Here is a 13,207-nt window from a genome sequence, read left to right as displayed (position 1 = left end):
CACCGAGGAAAATAGCAGTAACTGAAAGAAATTGATTGATACCCCTTCGAAACCGTTCCTTTGTACATTTCAGGTAAGACATTGAGTTGACTATCTAACATAAACATACATTAGTCGAGGGATCTCCCATCCGCATAAACCAGCTAATGCAACACCTATCTCGAAGGTGGTATCACCGCAAGCCCATAATCTCAATCCGTCACTCACGATTCAAAGTTTAGCCAACATGTCAGGAACATTATCAAACGTAACTCTAGATGACAGCTCGCCAGCGATCGTATATATAGGAAATTGGGACGGTGAGATTCATCAGAGTGAGCAAATTCTGTTGAAATTAGGACTGTTTCGGGGGGTCTTCGGGGGGTCTGACAGATCATGGATGATGGGCGATCAGGTGATCCACTGGTATCTGAATATTCAAATATGACATTCCACGCTTCCAACAAGCTGGGCGATTCGGCGAGTTTCCACTGGACCGGTGGGCAGGTTTGGTTATTCGGTGCGTTCAGAGCTAAGTGAGTTGTCATGGTTTCCATTTCCAGATCCATACAGCAGTAGATCCTACTAGCCTTTCACGAACCATTTTGAAATATCCGAGCTGTGTTAACCCTCATGTCCCACCCAGCCATGGCTGGTTTTCCATCACTCTCGACGGAACGGAAAAACAGTATTTCGATGGTCAGAAAGATCCCGACGCATTCCAACAAGTTATGTTCCAAAGTGGTGATCTAGAAGTTAGGGAACATGAGTTGGTGTTATTGAATGAAGCGGACCATGAGAACAAGGATCCGGCACTATCTTGTAAGTTCTTATCATGCGTGGCGCGGTAGGAGAAGGTCAAGCTGATGGTATGTACTGAAAACAGGGGTCGACCTGGATTATATCATCGTACAGGCTGATCAGTAAGTGCGATACTGAAACCTTGGCTCAAGCAGTAGTTCGACAAAGAGCTGAACCATGGCCCGACTCTGACAGAGCGCAATTCGACCCGTCTTCGAGTAGTTTCTCCACCGTTGACATGATAACCACTGGGACACCAAGAGTGCAAGCTGTGATGTGAGTCATCATCTTATCTGATTCCGCGATAGCACTGCCTCCGGCTGGAAGAGTATCTTTCCAAACTAACGATCTTGCTAGGCCGCCCACTGGTACCCCCACACCCGTTTACATATCAAATGCTCCCGGAGAGCCGACAATGGGATTGACAGGAATTTTTGGATTGTTCGTACTATTGGTGTGCTACATAGTGAGATAGCGATGCATAGGCTGAAGCTGGCGTCGTACATTCTGGACTTTAGCGTACAGCTTTGAGGGATTAAGCAAGCTAGAACAGAACATTAGGCTGATATCTTCCACACGATGCAGTGTTACGGGGAAAAATCCGGGTTTCCCGTCGGAGATCTCACGGATGACTCTAAGGTTCCCCGTATATCGTAAGGGGTGCTATTAGAGTAACCATCAAGTTTCATATGTTGAAATATGTATATATAGAGCAGTGGATCTCATGTAGATCTACTCGTTTTTCAGCTCCATCACTTACAGACGATACTATTAATTCGACAAGCTTTTCAATATGGTCACTGACGAAAATGGAAGAAGACTCATGTGAGTGGTTAATTATACGCGGGCAGTTTGAAGTTACTGACGGACCTGTCGATTTCGCCACATACAGTACTGGTTATGTGCCAAAGGTGGGATTGACCTATGCAGGTATAGCCTGCTATGGCTTGTTAGCATTAGCATTCTGGGCTCGTGAGTGTCCTTATGGTGTGCCAGTCTGAAGGTTATGAGTGAATGCTGACTTGGAGTGACTGGGATGACGGTTTAGGATTCTTCGCGCATGGTAGACAGAAGTACATGTTAACGTTATGTATTGGTACGACCACTATGGCGGTTGGATTTGGTATCAGAATTATTATGACGGACAAACCTGATCAATTGGGTGTATACATTGCGACTACTTTAGTGAGTAGACCGCCCTATGGCGAGATCTCTCTTCTGATTTAAGTTCTCAATGCTCACAAGTCACACTACAGTTCACCTTGCTTTCACCGTGTGCATTCCTCGCCAACGACTATATCATCTTACCCCGACTTGCCAGATGGCTAGACGCCGAAGACCAGCTATTTATGCGAGCAAGTAGAGTTACCAAGACATTCGTATGGAGTGATGTTATCACATTTTGGCTTCAAGCTGCCGGAGGTGGCTTGAGTGCATCCCAATCAGAGGGAATGCAGAAAACAGGTTTATACGTGAGTGGCACCTCATGCCTGGAATTTTCTCTGCAAATGTTCCATGCTTACCTCCCATCTGATGTTCGACAGGTCGCGCTGATCGGTCTGATCATTCAATGTGTATCATTTATGCTTTTCCTATGTCTCGCCATTGTATTCGGTTATAAGATGTAAGTCAAACAGACACCTGACCTTCTACGACTTGACTGATCGAGCTTTTCTATAATCAGTCGACGAACACCTAAATGGACGAACATGCCCCAAAATTCCCAAGGATGCACCGTCCATCTCCGTCGATTGGAAGATTGGCGAATGATCTTATACGCCGTCTTGTGGACCGGTATTGGTATCATGGTGAGTCTACCTTATTTCCCCTGCAAGGATCATCGACTGATTATTCCATGCTACGTATCTGGTTAGATCCGATGTATCTTCCGAGTGATCGAATACGCTGAAGGTTTCGATGGTAAATTAAGAAACACCGAATGGGCATTTTACGTCTTCGACGCTTTACCTCTCTTCTTGGCTATTGCTGTTTGGTTGTTCATTTGGCCACCTGCCATTATGAGGGATCAAAATGCCTATTTCACAACTGTGCAGACGACTTCACCTTCGCAATACCCTTTGACCGTCAGAGAAACTCCGCAATGGAATAACCAGGAGGGTAAACAGGTTTATGAACAGTATGCCTAAAATGCGGCAATAATTGTCTTACCGGCAGATACACCTTGGAACATGAACGATTGAGAGTAAATAGAATCACGATATACCCTTATACGCTATAACCCAAATTCCATTGATGTAGAAATGCTCCTTGCCTTTACTGTCACTCCAATAGAAGAGTGAAGTTATGTTTATATCTCCCGTATATGTATGTGCATGTATATACAGAATCTATAGATGTGAGCAAAACTTTATGGAGAATCAAGGGCCACCATGAACAAGTTCAGCTAATCCGTCTCCTTGATCTATATCTGATTACGTGTCTGTTGAATTCTTCCCACTTGCGCCCCGCATGCTACTGTATACACAAAAGAATGATCCTGCATTCTATGGTAGTCTATTCTATAAGATCAGTTTATATATAAATATACATGAGACTAAGGTCGTAATCAGATTATCCACATGAGAAACCCTTGAAGGTTAAGTTGAGCGAAAGCGAAGCGAGTGTTGGTTTTCTATTGGTATTGAATGGAATGTTTATTCGTACTTTCGTACTCTGAAAGGTCTATAAATGCCATCGAGTCAGCACGACGTAGCAAAAAATCAAAGACAAAGGGGACTTCGACGACTCACTGTTGTGGGGAAGCATCACAAGCCGACACTATCCTCTCGTACTCTGCCATAGCCGAATCTTCATACGAAGTATCAGGCCAAGTCTGATCAATACATTGAGCGCATTGGACTATGACCACCACCAAATCAGCCGCTGTACACAGCAATCAGGTATGTGCGAACTCACGAGTAGCCAGTAAACCTTCGGAGGAGCATAAAGCCTCTCTTTCCGACTTCGCACCTTCGACTCTCTGTATTCCGCAGATCTCAGTACATGAATCGTCCGATGGTGGCGATGACGAAGATGAGGATGAGGAGGACGATGATGATGAAGAGTCTTCTTGTGCCGTAGTGGAAGATTCGACTTCAGCTTGGAATTCCGGTGTCATAATTATATCTTCGATCTTCTCGGGTACAACTTCAGATCGCTTGTGAATGGCCAGTGGATCCTTGGCGAATAACACAGGAGCGACATTGGGTTCGGCAATCGGGGCTAAACAGATCGGAATACTTATCATCAGCGTTGGTCGTACACTTCAAGGTGAAGAAGCAAGGGATGATGGAGATAAGAGGACACCTACCTGAGAAAGCAGATCCGAAGAGACCTAAGGCTAATAAGAAAGTGGATGTTCGCATTTTGGTTTGTTGTGGTGTGGTAGTGGGAGTTGTCGAAAGTTATGAGTGGTAAGTGATAGATTTGAGGTACGACCAGCGAAAAGATTGTTTTGTTGTTGAGATGAGTTGTATGTTATATAATGTGAATAAATCGATCAACGATAGAATGTACGAGTTCAATAGTGTGTTGTGATTATTTAGCACTGCTAAATGAAATGAAAAATGGAACAATAGAGTAGTCCACTAAATCGCGAGGAGACTAAGAACAAGCGAGCTAGCGCAACTTTGATGAGAAAGATTGAATCGAGTAAGGATAGCTTTGGTGAGAAATAGGAACAAGTTAGGTAAAGGAATGATTGACTGATAGAAGAAGCAACACAATCACAACCAAAGATAGATCGCAGCTTCAGTTCCAGTGTCTGTTTCACTTGATTTTTTTCTTAACTTCGAAGGCATGAAGACGCGTAGATTGGGATTCCCCAAGTTTACTTTGGAACATCAAGATTTACGTACTAACGCTTTTCGTCTAAAGACTATCAATCGAATCGTGCCTTTCGTTTGTTCTTTCCTTCGCGACGAACCGCACTCTACCCTTGAAGCCAGGTGATTTATCTCTTCTGATAAGACAACCAATGACGTGACCATACTGCTTATTTCTCTTCTTCAACCCTGAAAGATACTGTACTCACACTTCACGGGCAGCGACGGCCGTGCAGAGAGAGGAACAAAGAAAATGGAACTGCACCAGAAAGCCCAGGGGAAATGGCTGTGAATACGACAAGAACGCCACTACAGAACTTTATTTGAAAGACATCCGTTACATATCCTTATTCTCGCGTTTTACCCTAACAGCATCCACATCCTCATCACTCAAATTCCTCGAAAATCAATGTTCTCAACAATCCAAGCTAACCAGTACCGCAGGTTAACAGGAGTGGAAATGGACGATGGATTTTCGGGAGTCTTATCAAGATTCGCGCTAGTTTCACGTTTCAGCCTCAGCAAGGTTTTTCATTTCGGTCATGTATCATTTCATTCTCCGATAAATATCTGGTAATGGAATACCACATTTTCTGTACTAAGCTTGCAATATTCGATGAACAGATGATTTCATTAATCAATTATATTTGTATAGATGAAAAGATCAAAAATCCAAACATGAAAAGGACATGTCTATTGATTTATATAATACTTGAGTATGAGCATATTTGTAAAAAGGATAATCTAAAAATACATCAGGAAGACTGATTGCTAAACATGTACGTGTGTGTGCGTGTATTCTCTACAATGGTGAGCTCTTTCCTTAAATTTGTATACAACCCAGAGAATGATCGATCCATTATAAGAGCAGTAACCAGAATATCAGAGAGGAAAAAAAAGTCAACAGTTGCAAGTGTGACTATCAGACACCCGGTGAAGATGATGGTGACGGCGCATCTGAAGTACATAACGTGGTCAAGTCAGCCATTGTTATTCTAACATGAGTGTTGTCAGAAACAGATAAGCTCACCCCTGAGATACCCTCCTTTTTCCCATTGACCTTGTACGTAAACTTCCGCGGACCGCTTGACAGGATCCTCCAGCGCAGCCAGCAGTACTCTTACTCTAGCGAAATCTATTATACAGACCATCAGCATGCATTCCATGCCAGTTGACATGATGTCCATCAGGCTAGCGCGGATCAGCTCACCAAGTGGTTTCAATAACCATCCATCGAAATGTTCAGCCAAATTCCCTCTATCGCTCTCATACAAACTAGCCGAAACAGCAAAGATGGGTATCCTCCCATCCACACGTAATGGATCAATGTCGGTCTGAGGTGCAAGTTTAGCCTCGAGTTTGCGTATCTCCCGAGCAGCTTGTCTACCATCCATAATTGGCATTCTACGAAGGATCACAGTAATCAGTGAAGTCCCTCCGTTTGTATAGTCATCATACTCACTGGATGTCCATCAAGACAGCATCATAATCCCAGTCATCCTGTAAGGCAGTGACGGCCTCTTGACCATTCGTGACAGCTTTGACCACATGTTTGTCCATTTTCAATCTTTTCTGTAGGATTTGCGAATTGATCATGTCATCTTCGACAACCATCACTCGTAGTTTGGTTTTACCATCTGGAGTCTTCTTGGCCCGCGTCGATTTGGACGGATCTGGGCTCTTCCCCGTTGGCGCGGTAAGGTTTGAAGTTGTGGAAGAAGCTGATTCTCGTCTAACATCATTTTGACTAGTGAACTTGGGGTGGTCGATAGAAGCCTTAGGTGAAGATCGATAAGATATTCTCCTAGATTCCAATTTGGGCGTATGTGAGAATTCGGGTGATCGACCAACTGGAGGCGATTCGCTGTGGACGGATTGATCCGCATCCGCATCGACTCGACTGGGCTTTACAGGCCAGGAAGAATCCGTAACAGGGAAAGTACCAGGTCGACTCATTCTGTACTCGGCATCTTTGATACGTTGATCATCGGCTGCCACGGGCGCGTGCAACATATGACTGTTACCGAAATCATTGACGAACGAATCAACTTCTGATAATCCTGATCGAAGGGACGCGACAGATCCTGAACCTGAACTTCCCGCTCGGCTCTTGATAGCCATCTTGCTAGAAGACTTAGAATCCTTCGACGATGACGGTCGCCCATGATGCACAAGCATAGGTAGAGTGAAGAAGAACCGACTTCCCACGCCTACTTCCGATTCTGCACGTAATTGTCCATCTAACTGTTCGACTATTCGCGCTACTACTGCGAGACCTAAACCTAATCCATTGGAAGATCCTCTCAATTCGTCCGCACCTTCCAAAGTGACAAACATAGCCTCAAGTTTGTCAGTCGCTATACCACATCCTGAATCACTGATAACGATCTCAATGGGTACTTGACCGTTCTTGACGAGTTCTTGAGATCGACCTCCATCGGAAGACGTATTTTGTTGTAAACCACAATACACTTCGATGAAACCTTTTTCGGTAAATTTGACTGAGTTTGCGACCAAATTGGATATGACGGTCTTGATTTTCCTGGAATCACCAATAACGTATTGAGGCAAGTTCTCGGCCATGATAACTCGGAAGTCCAGACCTCGTCTTGAAGATTCGGTCTGATATAAACGTACAGCATCGGAGATTGACTGTCGGATATCGAATGGATCGTTGAAGGATTGTTCGTTTCCGGTTTCTATTCGGGTAAGATCCAAGAGATCATGGACATGGAACAACAATGCCCTCGAGGCTTGATGACTGTTTTCCAGCATGCTCCTAACATCGGAGTCGATATTACCGGATAAAGCCAATTCCAAAGTATTGATAATTTGACTGAGAGGGGTTCTGACAGCATGACTGGTGTTGGACAACAAGATGGCGGTGAGTTGATTAGATGCCATGGCTGATTGTTTCTCTCGCCAGACTTGGATGAATTTACCGTAGATAAGCGCCAAGACACCAGCTGATTCAAGTTGATCATCGGTCCATGCTCGACTCCTGCCTGTGACAATTTCAGACCAAGTTTTGAATGATTTCCTGGGTTCTAAACTTGCTGAATCACCCGCCCTGTCATCCTTGTACGGTTTACCAGCCCATTGCACCTCACGGGCTTGACCCTTTCGTAGGAACACGATGAAATCTTGACCTGCTTTGGCGGTTAACGGTACATAAAGCAATCCTGCGATGGTATCTTGAGCTCGAGGTAGAACCAAATCGGGGAAATCTCGCTGTATGTGGTTTGATGCTTTGCAAGTGCTAATCAAAGATGTTAGCGGTGATAACGATTTATATTTGGGATAACGACTCACTCAAATCGCATGACTCGAAGATACTCCGCAATAGCCAACATAGCTTGACCTTGCTCGTTTCTGCGAGACATCAGCTATGCGTCCATCACTACATCGCGTATACACTTACTGTCCAAGAAGTTTACAACCGTCACCAATGACCAACAGCCCAGACTCAGCATCGAAGATTTGTAGCAGATCATCCGCGTTGGAAACGATATAACCAGTAGGGTGAGATTGGGTAGGAATGGTGGAGATCTAACAGCGGCATTAGTATAATTTGAGGAATGAGACCGGTTATTTGCGACTTACGAGCTTTCTCGTATGCAGTCGCTGAGCATAACTTAACCTTTCGATGTTCCTCGATATGGAATCAGACAAGATTCGCATCATCTGTCTGACAGGGAAAGACACTCTCATTCCATGATGACCGTAAGAATGACAAGCAATCAGACCCCATAATTGGCCGAACGCCATAATCGACACTGACATCGATGATCGTACGTGCATATTGGAGAGATCTAAGTTGAGAGATACATTAGCCCAATTCTAGTCACAAGTCATCATAAACTTACATTTGATATGGATTGGACTCATGGCTCTAAGGTAGCAGTGTGTCATATCCAAGGGAGTATCCAAGTCTTCTTTACTTCTCAAGACCATTCTCGCTGTGGTCTGACTTCGATCATATAATAGTCTGACTTTATTGATCTTGTACAACTCTCTCGCCTGAGCCGGAATATCCGCAGCGGGGAACATCAATCCCTTGTATAGATCTGTAGTCTTACCCCATTCCACTAATTCCGATACTACCTGACCATTCATCGACTCGTCAAATTGATAAATCAACACTCGGTGAAATCGACATAAATCCTGGATAACTCCCACAGTGATCTTGAGGAAAGTCTCCATATCGGGTGCAGAACCAAGTTGGTCGTTTATTTGACCCAAGACAGCGAAAACGTCCATTGTACCTGTTGTACCGGCCGGTGGACCCCTTCGAGGGCGACGAGCACCTCTGACCCCTCTACTTCCCGATCCAGAATCTGTGGACGATCCTCCATGTTGTCCCGTTCGTCGCATACGTTCTAGAGCACGTAATGGCTTGGCGTGATTCGTGGTACTCTCAATGATCTTCTCGATGGGCACTTCGAATTCGAGTCCATCCAACCCCATAGGTTTGGCACCGGGAGGTAACATCGAAGAAGGACGACTTCCACTCGCCATTTGAGAAGTGTTAGGTGTCGACGAATTCCCGGCGGTCATGACTGTCGATCCGTCTGATCCTCTATGACCGCCAACTCTGGTGGTCGATCCGATAGTATGTGATGAGCCAGCAGAAGCTCCTCCTGATCCTGTTCCGTTGCTCGATTGATCACCGGCACTCGCACCAGTGAAACTTCCTGATTCAGGTGTATCTGATCCATTGGTCGAAGATAGATTGGGTGGCTCGAAAGGTTGTATAAGAGGATTGTAATCATCTCGCTCCAGCTCGAATTCTAAGACAATCAAATCAGGTGCCGGTATCTCAACGCCCTTCTCATCCACCTTGTTTACTGCTTTACTCTTGGGTCGATGAGCAGCTACCCAACATGTCCATTCCCTCCTTCGGCCATTGAAGCTGCCAGCTGAAGTCACCGATTCTTCGTCTTCTTCGATATCGTCACTGCCAGGTTCTCCATAACCTGACAGCAAGAATACCGAGGGTCCCTCCTCTTCCACACTGCCTTTTCCTCCTTCAGCAATAGGTAGATATTCGAGATTGTCTCTCAGCACATCTTCCTGGTCAATGGTGAGTATTCGAGTGAAACAATCCAGTTTGAACAGGTACTTTGGAGAAAGACCAAGGAGCTCTGTCGCATTCTACATATTTCACAATCAGCCTGGGTCGACGTGAATCTCCAGACGAAATACTTACCTCAGACACCTGTCGAACAGTCAGAACGCCAGTATCATAGTCCTCTTCCAGCACCATCAATACACCGAAGCCCTGAACCGCACCAGGTGTGGTGATAGGTTCGTCTTCACATCTCCTCAATTTCCCTTCTCGTCCTACAACCACATGATGTCCATCGTTATCCGAGACATGTTCGAAGCGGAATGTGACTATCGGTTCAGAACCATCTTCGCTGGTCGATGCGGTTAATCCGTCCTTCTCATCTTCTCCAGAAGCCAAAGCTCGTTCGCTAGATGCTGGTGCACTGTTTTCTTCCGAGTCTACAGTCCATTGAACAGCTTCGGCAGGTGTCGGACCTGTATTGATACCTAGTCCATCACCTGAAGCAAGCTTAGACACGTCCGATACTTCCTCTTGTTCTTCGGGTACGGGCGAGGGGGTAGGAGCATTGGGGTCGGCCATGTTGACTGTACGAGCCTGTTGGTTTATAAAGTCTCTGACCGACTCTCGAGTGGTGGTGGCGTGACCTTGTTGACGCTGCTGTTGTGCTAATCTGGCTGCAGTGGTGGGGCCACTAGGTCCGCCTTTCCCATGCGATCCAGAATCACCAGCTTGGTGTCCATGGCTGCTTTTCGTACCAGTACCAGAACCTCCTCTTGTACCGTCACCTTCACCTCCTGTACCTGTACCACCTGTCGAAGTGAAAGATCCAGCTTCACCTAATCTCACTATTCCACTAAAATCGTTGATGAGCGATCGTATACCTGAATCATCAACCTCCAAACTAGTTCTCGATCCACAGCGCGTAGACGTCCTTTTCTTCTCCACCAAATCGTCTAAAGCATTAGCGATGACATGTCGAGGTTTGGGTTGTTGAAGTTCTGTTTGATTGCCTTGTTTAGATTGAGAAGATGAATCTCCATGACCTGCCGAAGAGAATTTGGTAGTTTCACCTGCATTGCCTCGTTCCGCTGGAAAATCTCTGTAATTGACCGATACGGGGGTAGCTTGCGGCTGACCAACGGGAGTTCTATCTTTTTGAGGTAATCCACTTCCTGAAGCTTCCGCCGATGGGTTAACAGGTGTATCAGTCCCAGTGTCACTTATATGTTTGACTGTTCCTGAACTACCACCCGTTGCCAGACTGGGTCTGTCAGTCGATAGAACTTTTGAAGATTCATCTTCAGCACTTGCCCGTCGACTACTCGGAGCAGAATCGTCTTTATACGGTACTGAAAGATCTGAGGGCGGGAAGTTCGTGGTCGTAATGGGAGTTGGAGGGGTGATCACACCCTTTCCAGGTGTTGTGTTAGTGGATTTGACATTGAATGTCGCCGAACCTTTTCCTTTATCTTTAGGTTTTTGATTATCGTTCTCGTCCTGCTCCTGTAACATCTGAGCAATCGTCTGTATCCCAGCGTCGTTATCGGCCGTTAATGAACTTGTGGAGAATCGTCGATTATCCTGTCCACCATGTCTTGGCGCAGGACCCCTAGCATCGCTGGATCGAGACTGGACTCTATTGAGGGATGCGCCACCAGACGATTCTCCAGTTGGTTGATCCGAAGAGTTCAATCCTTGAAATACCGATCTCATTGGAAAGACGAAGCTGTTATTACCATAAGTGGATGAAGGACTCAAAGGGCCGGCACTACCCACTGAGGGTGAAATGGATGGACTATATCTGGAAGCATGTCCCTCATGCGTCGGTGTGGTAGCTTTTCTATTTTGACCTGGCCCTGAAGAGCTGGCAACGCGCTGAGAGGGCGAACCAGGTTTCTGAGATTGTCTATCGGTCGAGAATTGACCAGTGGCGTATACTGGCCTGGCAGGCATGGTCACAGACTGAGGACGTTGCGATCTGCTCGAGTTTGAGGATGGTACGGAATCAGATGAGTTTTGTGGTGTGGTGTTGGGAGTGGGACGGGTGACTGGTTTTATCGAGGGTATCGATTGATCATCTTGGCTGTGATTAGGAGGCGGGGACGACATGACTGCTAGTATAGCGTCAGCAAGAGTTGCCTGAGTCATCAGGATGAGGGTTGAGATGCAATCGCAGAAGGTGTTTGACGGAGATTACAACTCACTGTGAGCTCCTAGACCGCAGACTCAACGACCAACGCTGATCAATGCTTGATGGTTATTTCCCTGAGCGAACGGTCCTTCCCTATGAAGATGGATGGATATGCTTGATGACGATGAAAGTGTTTGTACTTGGGGTGTTCTATCTGTTGAGATCAAACTCAAAGACTGCGATCGTGTGGAGGTTGATGAGATCGAGCTATTCCCAGCCGACCATGACTATAACTATTTAATTCCTTTTATCTGCTGCACTAATACGTCGTATGTATCTGTGTCTAGCAAGTGATCCGATGATATGCACAGTGATTATGGCAGATTCGAACGATGCGGAATGTTGGATGATGGATGGAGAGATGGATTAGTTGTACAGCTGTATAGTTGTATAGTTGTATAGTTGTATAGTTGTATAGTTGTATAGTTGTATAGTTGTATAGTTGTATAGTTGTATGATTGATTGCTGCACTTGATTCTGCCTTTCAATCGTTAATCTTAATCTCCCTGTCAATCACCCTAGACCGTCCGGAGTCTTCTTGGCCAAATGAAGAATATCCAAAATGGTCTAATCTATTAGGTTCAAGAACGAATCGAATAAAATGAGATACGATAATACAATGATACGAGTATAATGCGGCAAAAATCAGATGAGATGTCCCAGTCAAGCTGTGTGATCTATGCAGACTTACGATTTCTGGCTGAAGTGAGTGGTCTCACGATGCAGGCTAACTATTAGGTTCAAGAACGAATCGAATAAAATGAGATACGATAATACAATGATACGAGTATAATGCGGCAAAAATCAGATGAGATGTCCCAGTCAAGCTGTGTGATCTATGCAGACTTACGATTTCTGGCTGAAGTGAGTGAGTAACGGGTTTTCACGATGCAGGCTAACAGGATTATAGGATTTGGTGAGTGACTACTTGCTCTGGAGATACCCTTGAAAAAAAAAACCGAGGGGGTTACACCTACTTCCCTGGACTTGGGTATGAAAAGTCTTGGATGTTGCCCTGTTTGACAAAAATACGTCTACCAGTACAGTACTGCACGAAAATACCGTAATATAGAATGAGCTTGTCTCTCGCCCGACACATATATCGTTAATCCATCTTGCTTGCATCGGTATCCTCCCGGATCATACATGTATCCTCGCCAGATGTGCTCTTATTCTCATATGGTCTGACCAAGACAAGTGGTAGCAAGTTGATAGGTTCAGTTGCTCGCAGTCGACCATAGCTAGTCAAGTCATCGGAGGAGGTTGGAGGTACTTCTCCGGGCCCCAATGGGATCAATCCTTGTCTTAGCGAGAGGTGACCGACTAGTCCTTACTGAAATA

The 13,207-nt window shown here is 45.4% G+C and overlaps 4 protein-coding genes across 4 annotated transcripts; 2 read left to right on the top strand and 2 right to left on the bottom strand.

Annotated features, from left to right (window-relative positions):
• Positions 1-226: 226 nt before the first annotated feature.
• V865_004067 (uncharacterized protein) lies at positions 227-1,437 on the top strand (the record flags this gene model as incomplete). The annotated part of the gene is made up of 7 exons (XM_066227852.1): positions 227-314; positions 395-515; positions 626-801; positions 866-902; positions 976-1,056; positions 1,138-1,246; positions 1,366-1,437. The coding sequence occupies 7 exons, from the start codon at positions 227-229 to the stop codon at positions 1,435-1,437; spliced, it is 684 nt and encodes a 227-aa protein (XP_066083949.1).
• A 136-nt stretch (positions 1,438-1,573) lies between these two features.
• Positions 1,574-2,927, top strand: V865_004066 (uncharacterized protein; the record flags this gene model as incomplete). Its single annotated transcript, XM_066227851.1, has 7 exons — positions 1,574-1,605; positions 1,673-1,752; positions 1,829-1,965; positions 2,037-2,252; positions 2,325-2,404; positions 2,465-2,588; positions 2,655-2,927. The coding sequence occupies 7 exons, from the start codon at positions 1,574-1,576 to the stop codon at positions 2,925-2,927; spliced, it is 942 nt and encodes a 313-aa protein (XP_066083948.1).
• Positions 2,928-3,434: 507 nt separating this feature from the next.
• On the bottom strand, positions 3,435-4,145 carry V865_004065 (uncharacterized protein; the record flags this gene model as incomplete). The annotated part of the gene is made up of 4 exons (XM_066227850.1): positions 3,435-3,462; positions 3,531-3,639; positions 3,697-4,002; positions 4,091-4,145. 4 exons carry the CDS (start codon positions 4,143-4,145, stop codon positions 3,435-3,437), a joined length of 498 nt encoding a protein of 165 aa, XP_066083947.1.
• Positions 4,146-5,526: 1,381 nt separating this feature from the next.
• Positions 5,527-11,784, bottom strand: V865_004064 (uncharacterized protein; the record flags this gene model as incomplete). Its single annotated transcript, XM_066227849.1, has 9 exons — positions 5,527-5,561; positions 5,635-5,739; positions 5,815-6,008; positions 6,067-7,863; positions 7,917-7,976; positions 8,026-8,153; positions 8,208-8,416; positions 8,471-9,758; positions 9,814-11,784. 9 exons carry the CDS (start codon positions 11,782-11,784, stop codon positions 5,527-5,529), a joined length of 5,787 nt encoding a protein of 1,928 aa, XP_066083946.1.
• Positions 11,785-13,207: the final 1,423 nt, after the last annotated feature.

Source organism: Kwoniella europaea, chromosome 1 (genome assembly GCF_036810445.1).
Source record: "Kwoniella europaea PYCC6329 chromosome 1, complete sequence".
Taxonomy (NCBI): domain Eukaryota; kingdom Fungi; phylum Basidiomycota; class Tremellomycetes; order Tremellales; family Cryptococcaceae; genus Kwoniella; species Kwoniella europaea.
Note: the sequence above shows the minus strand (reverse complement) of the source record. Positions and strands in the feature narration are given on the sequence as shown.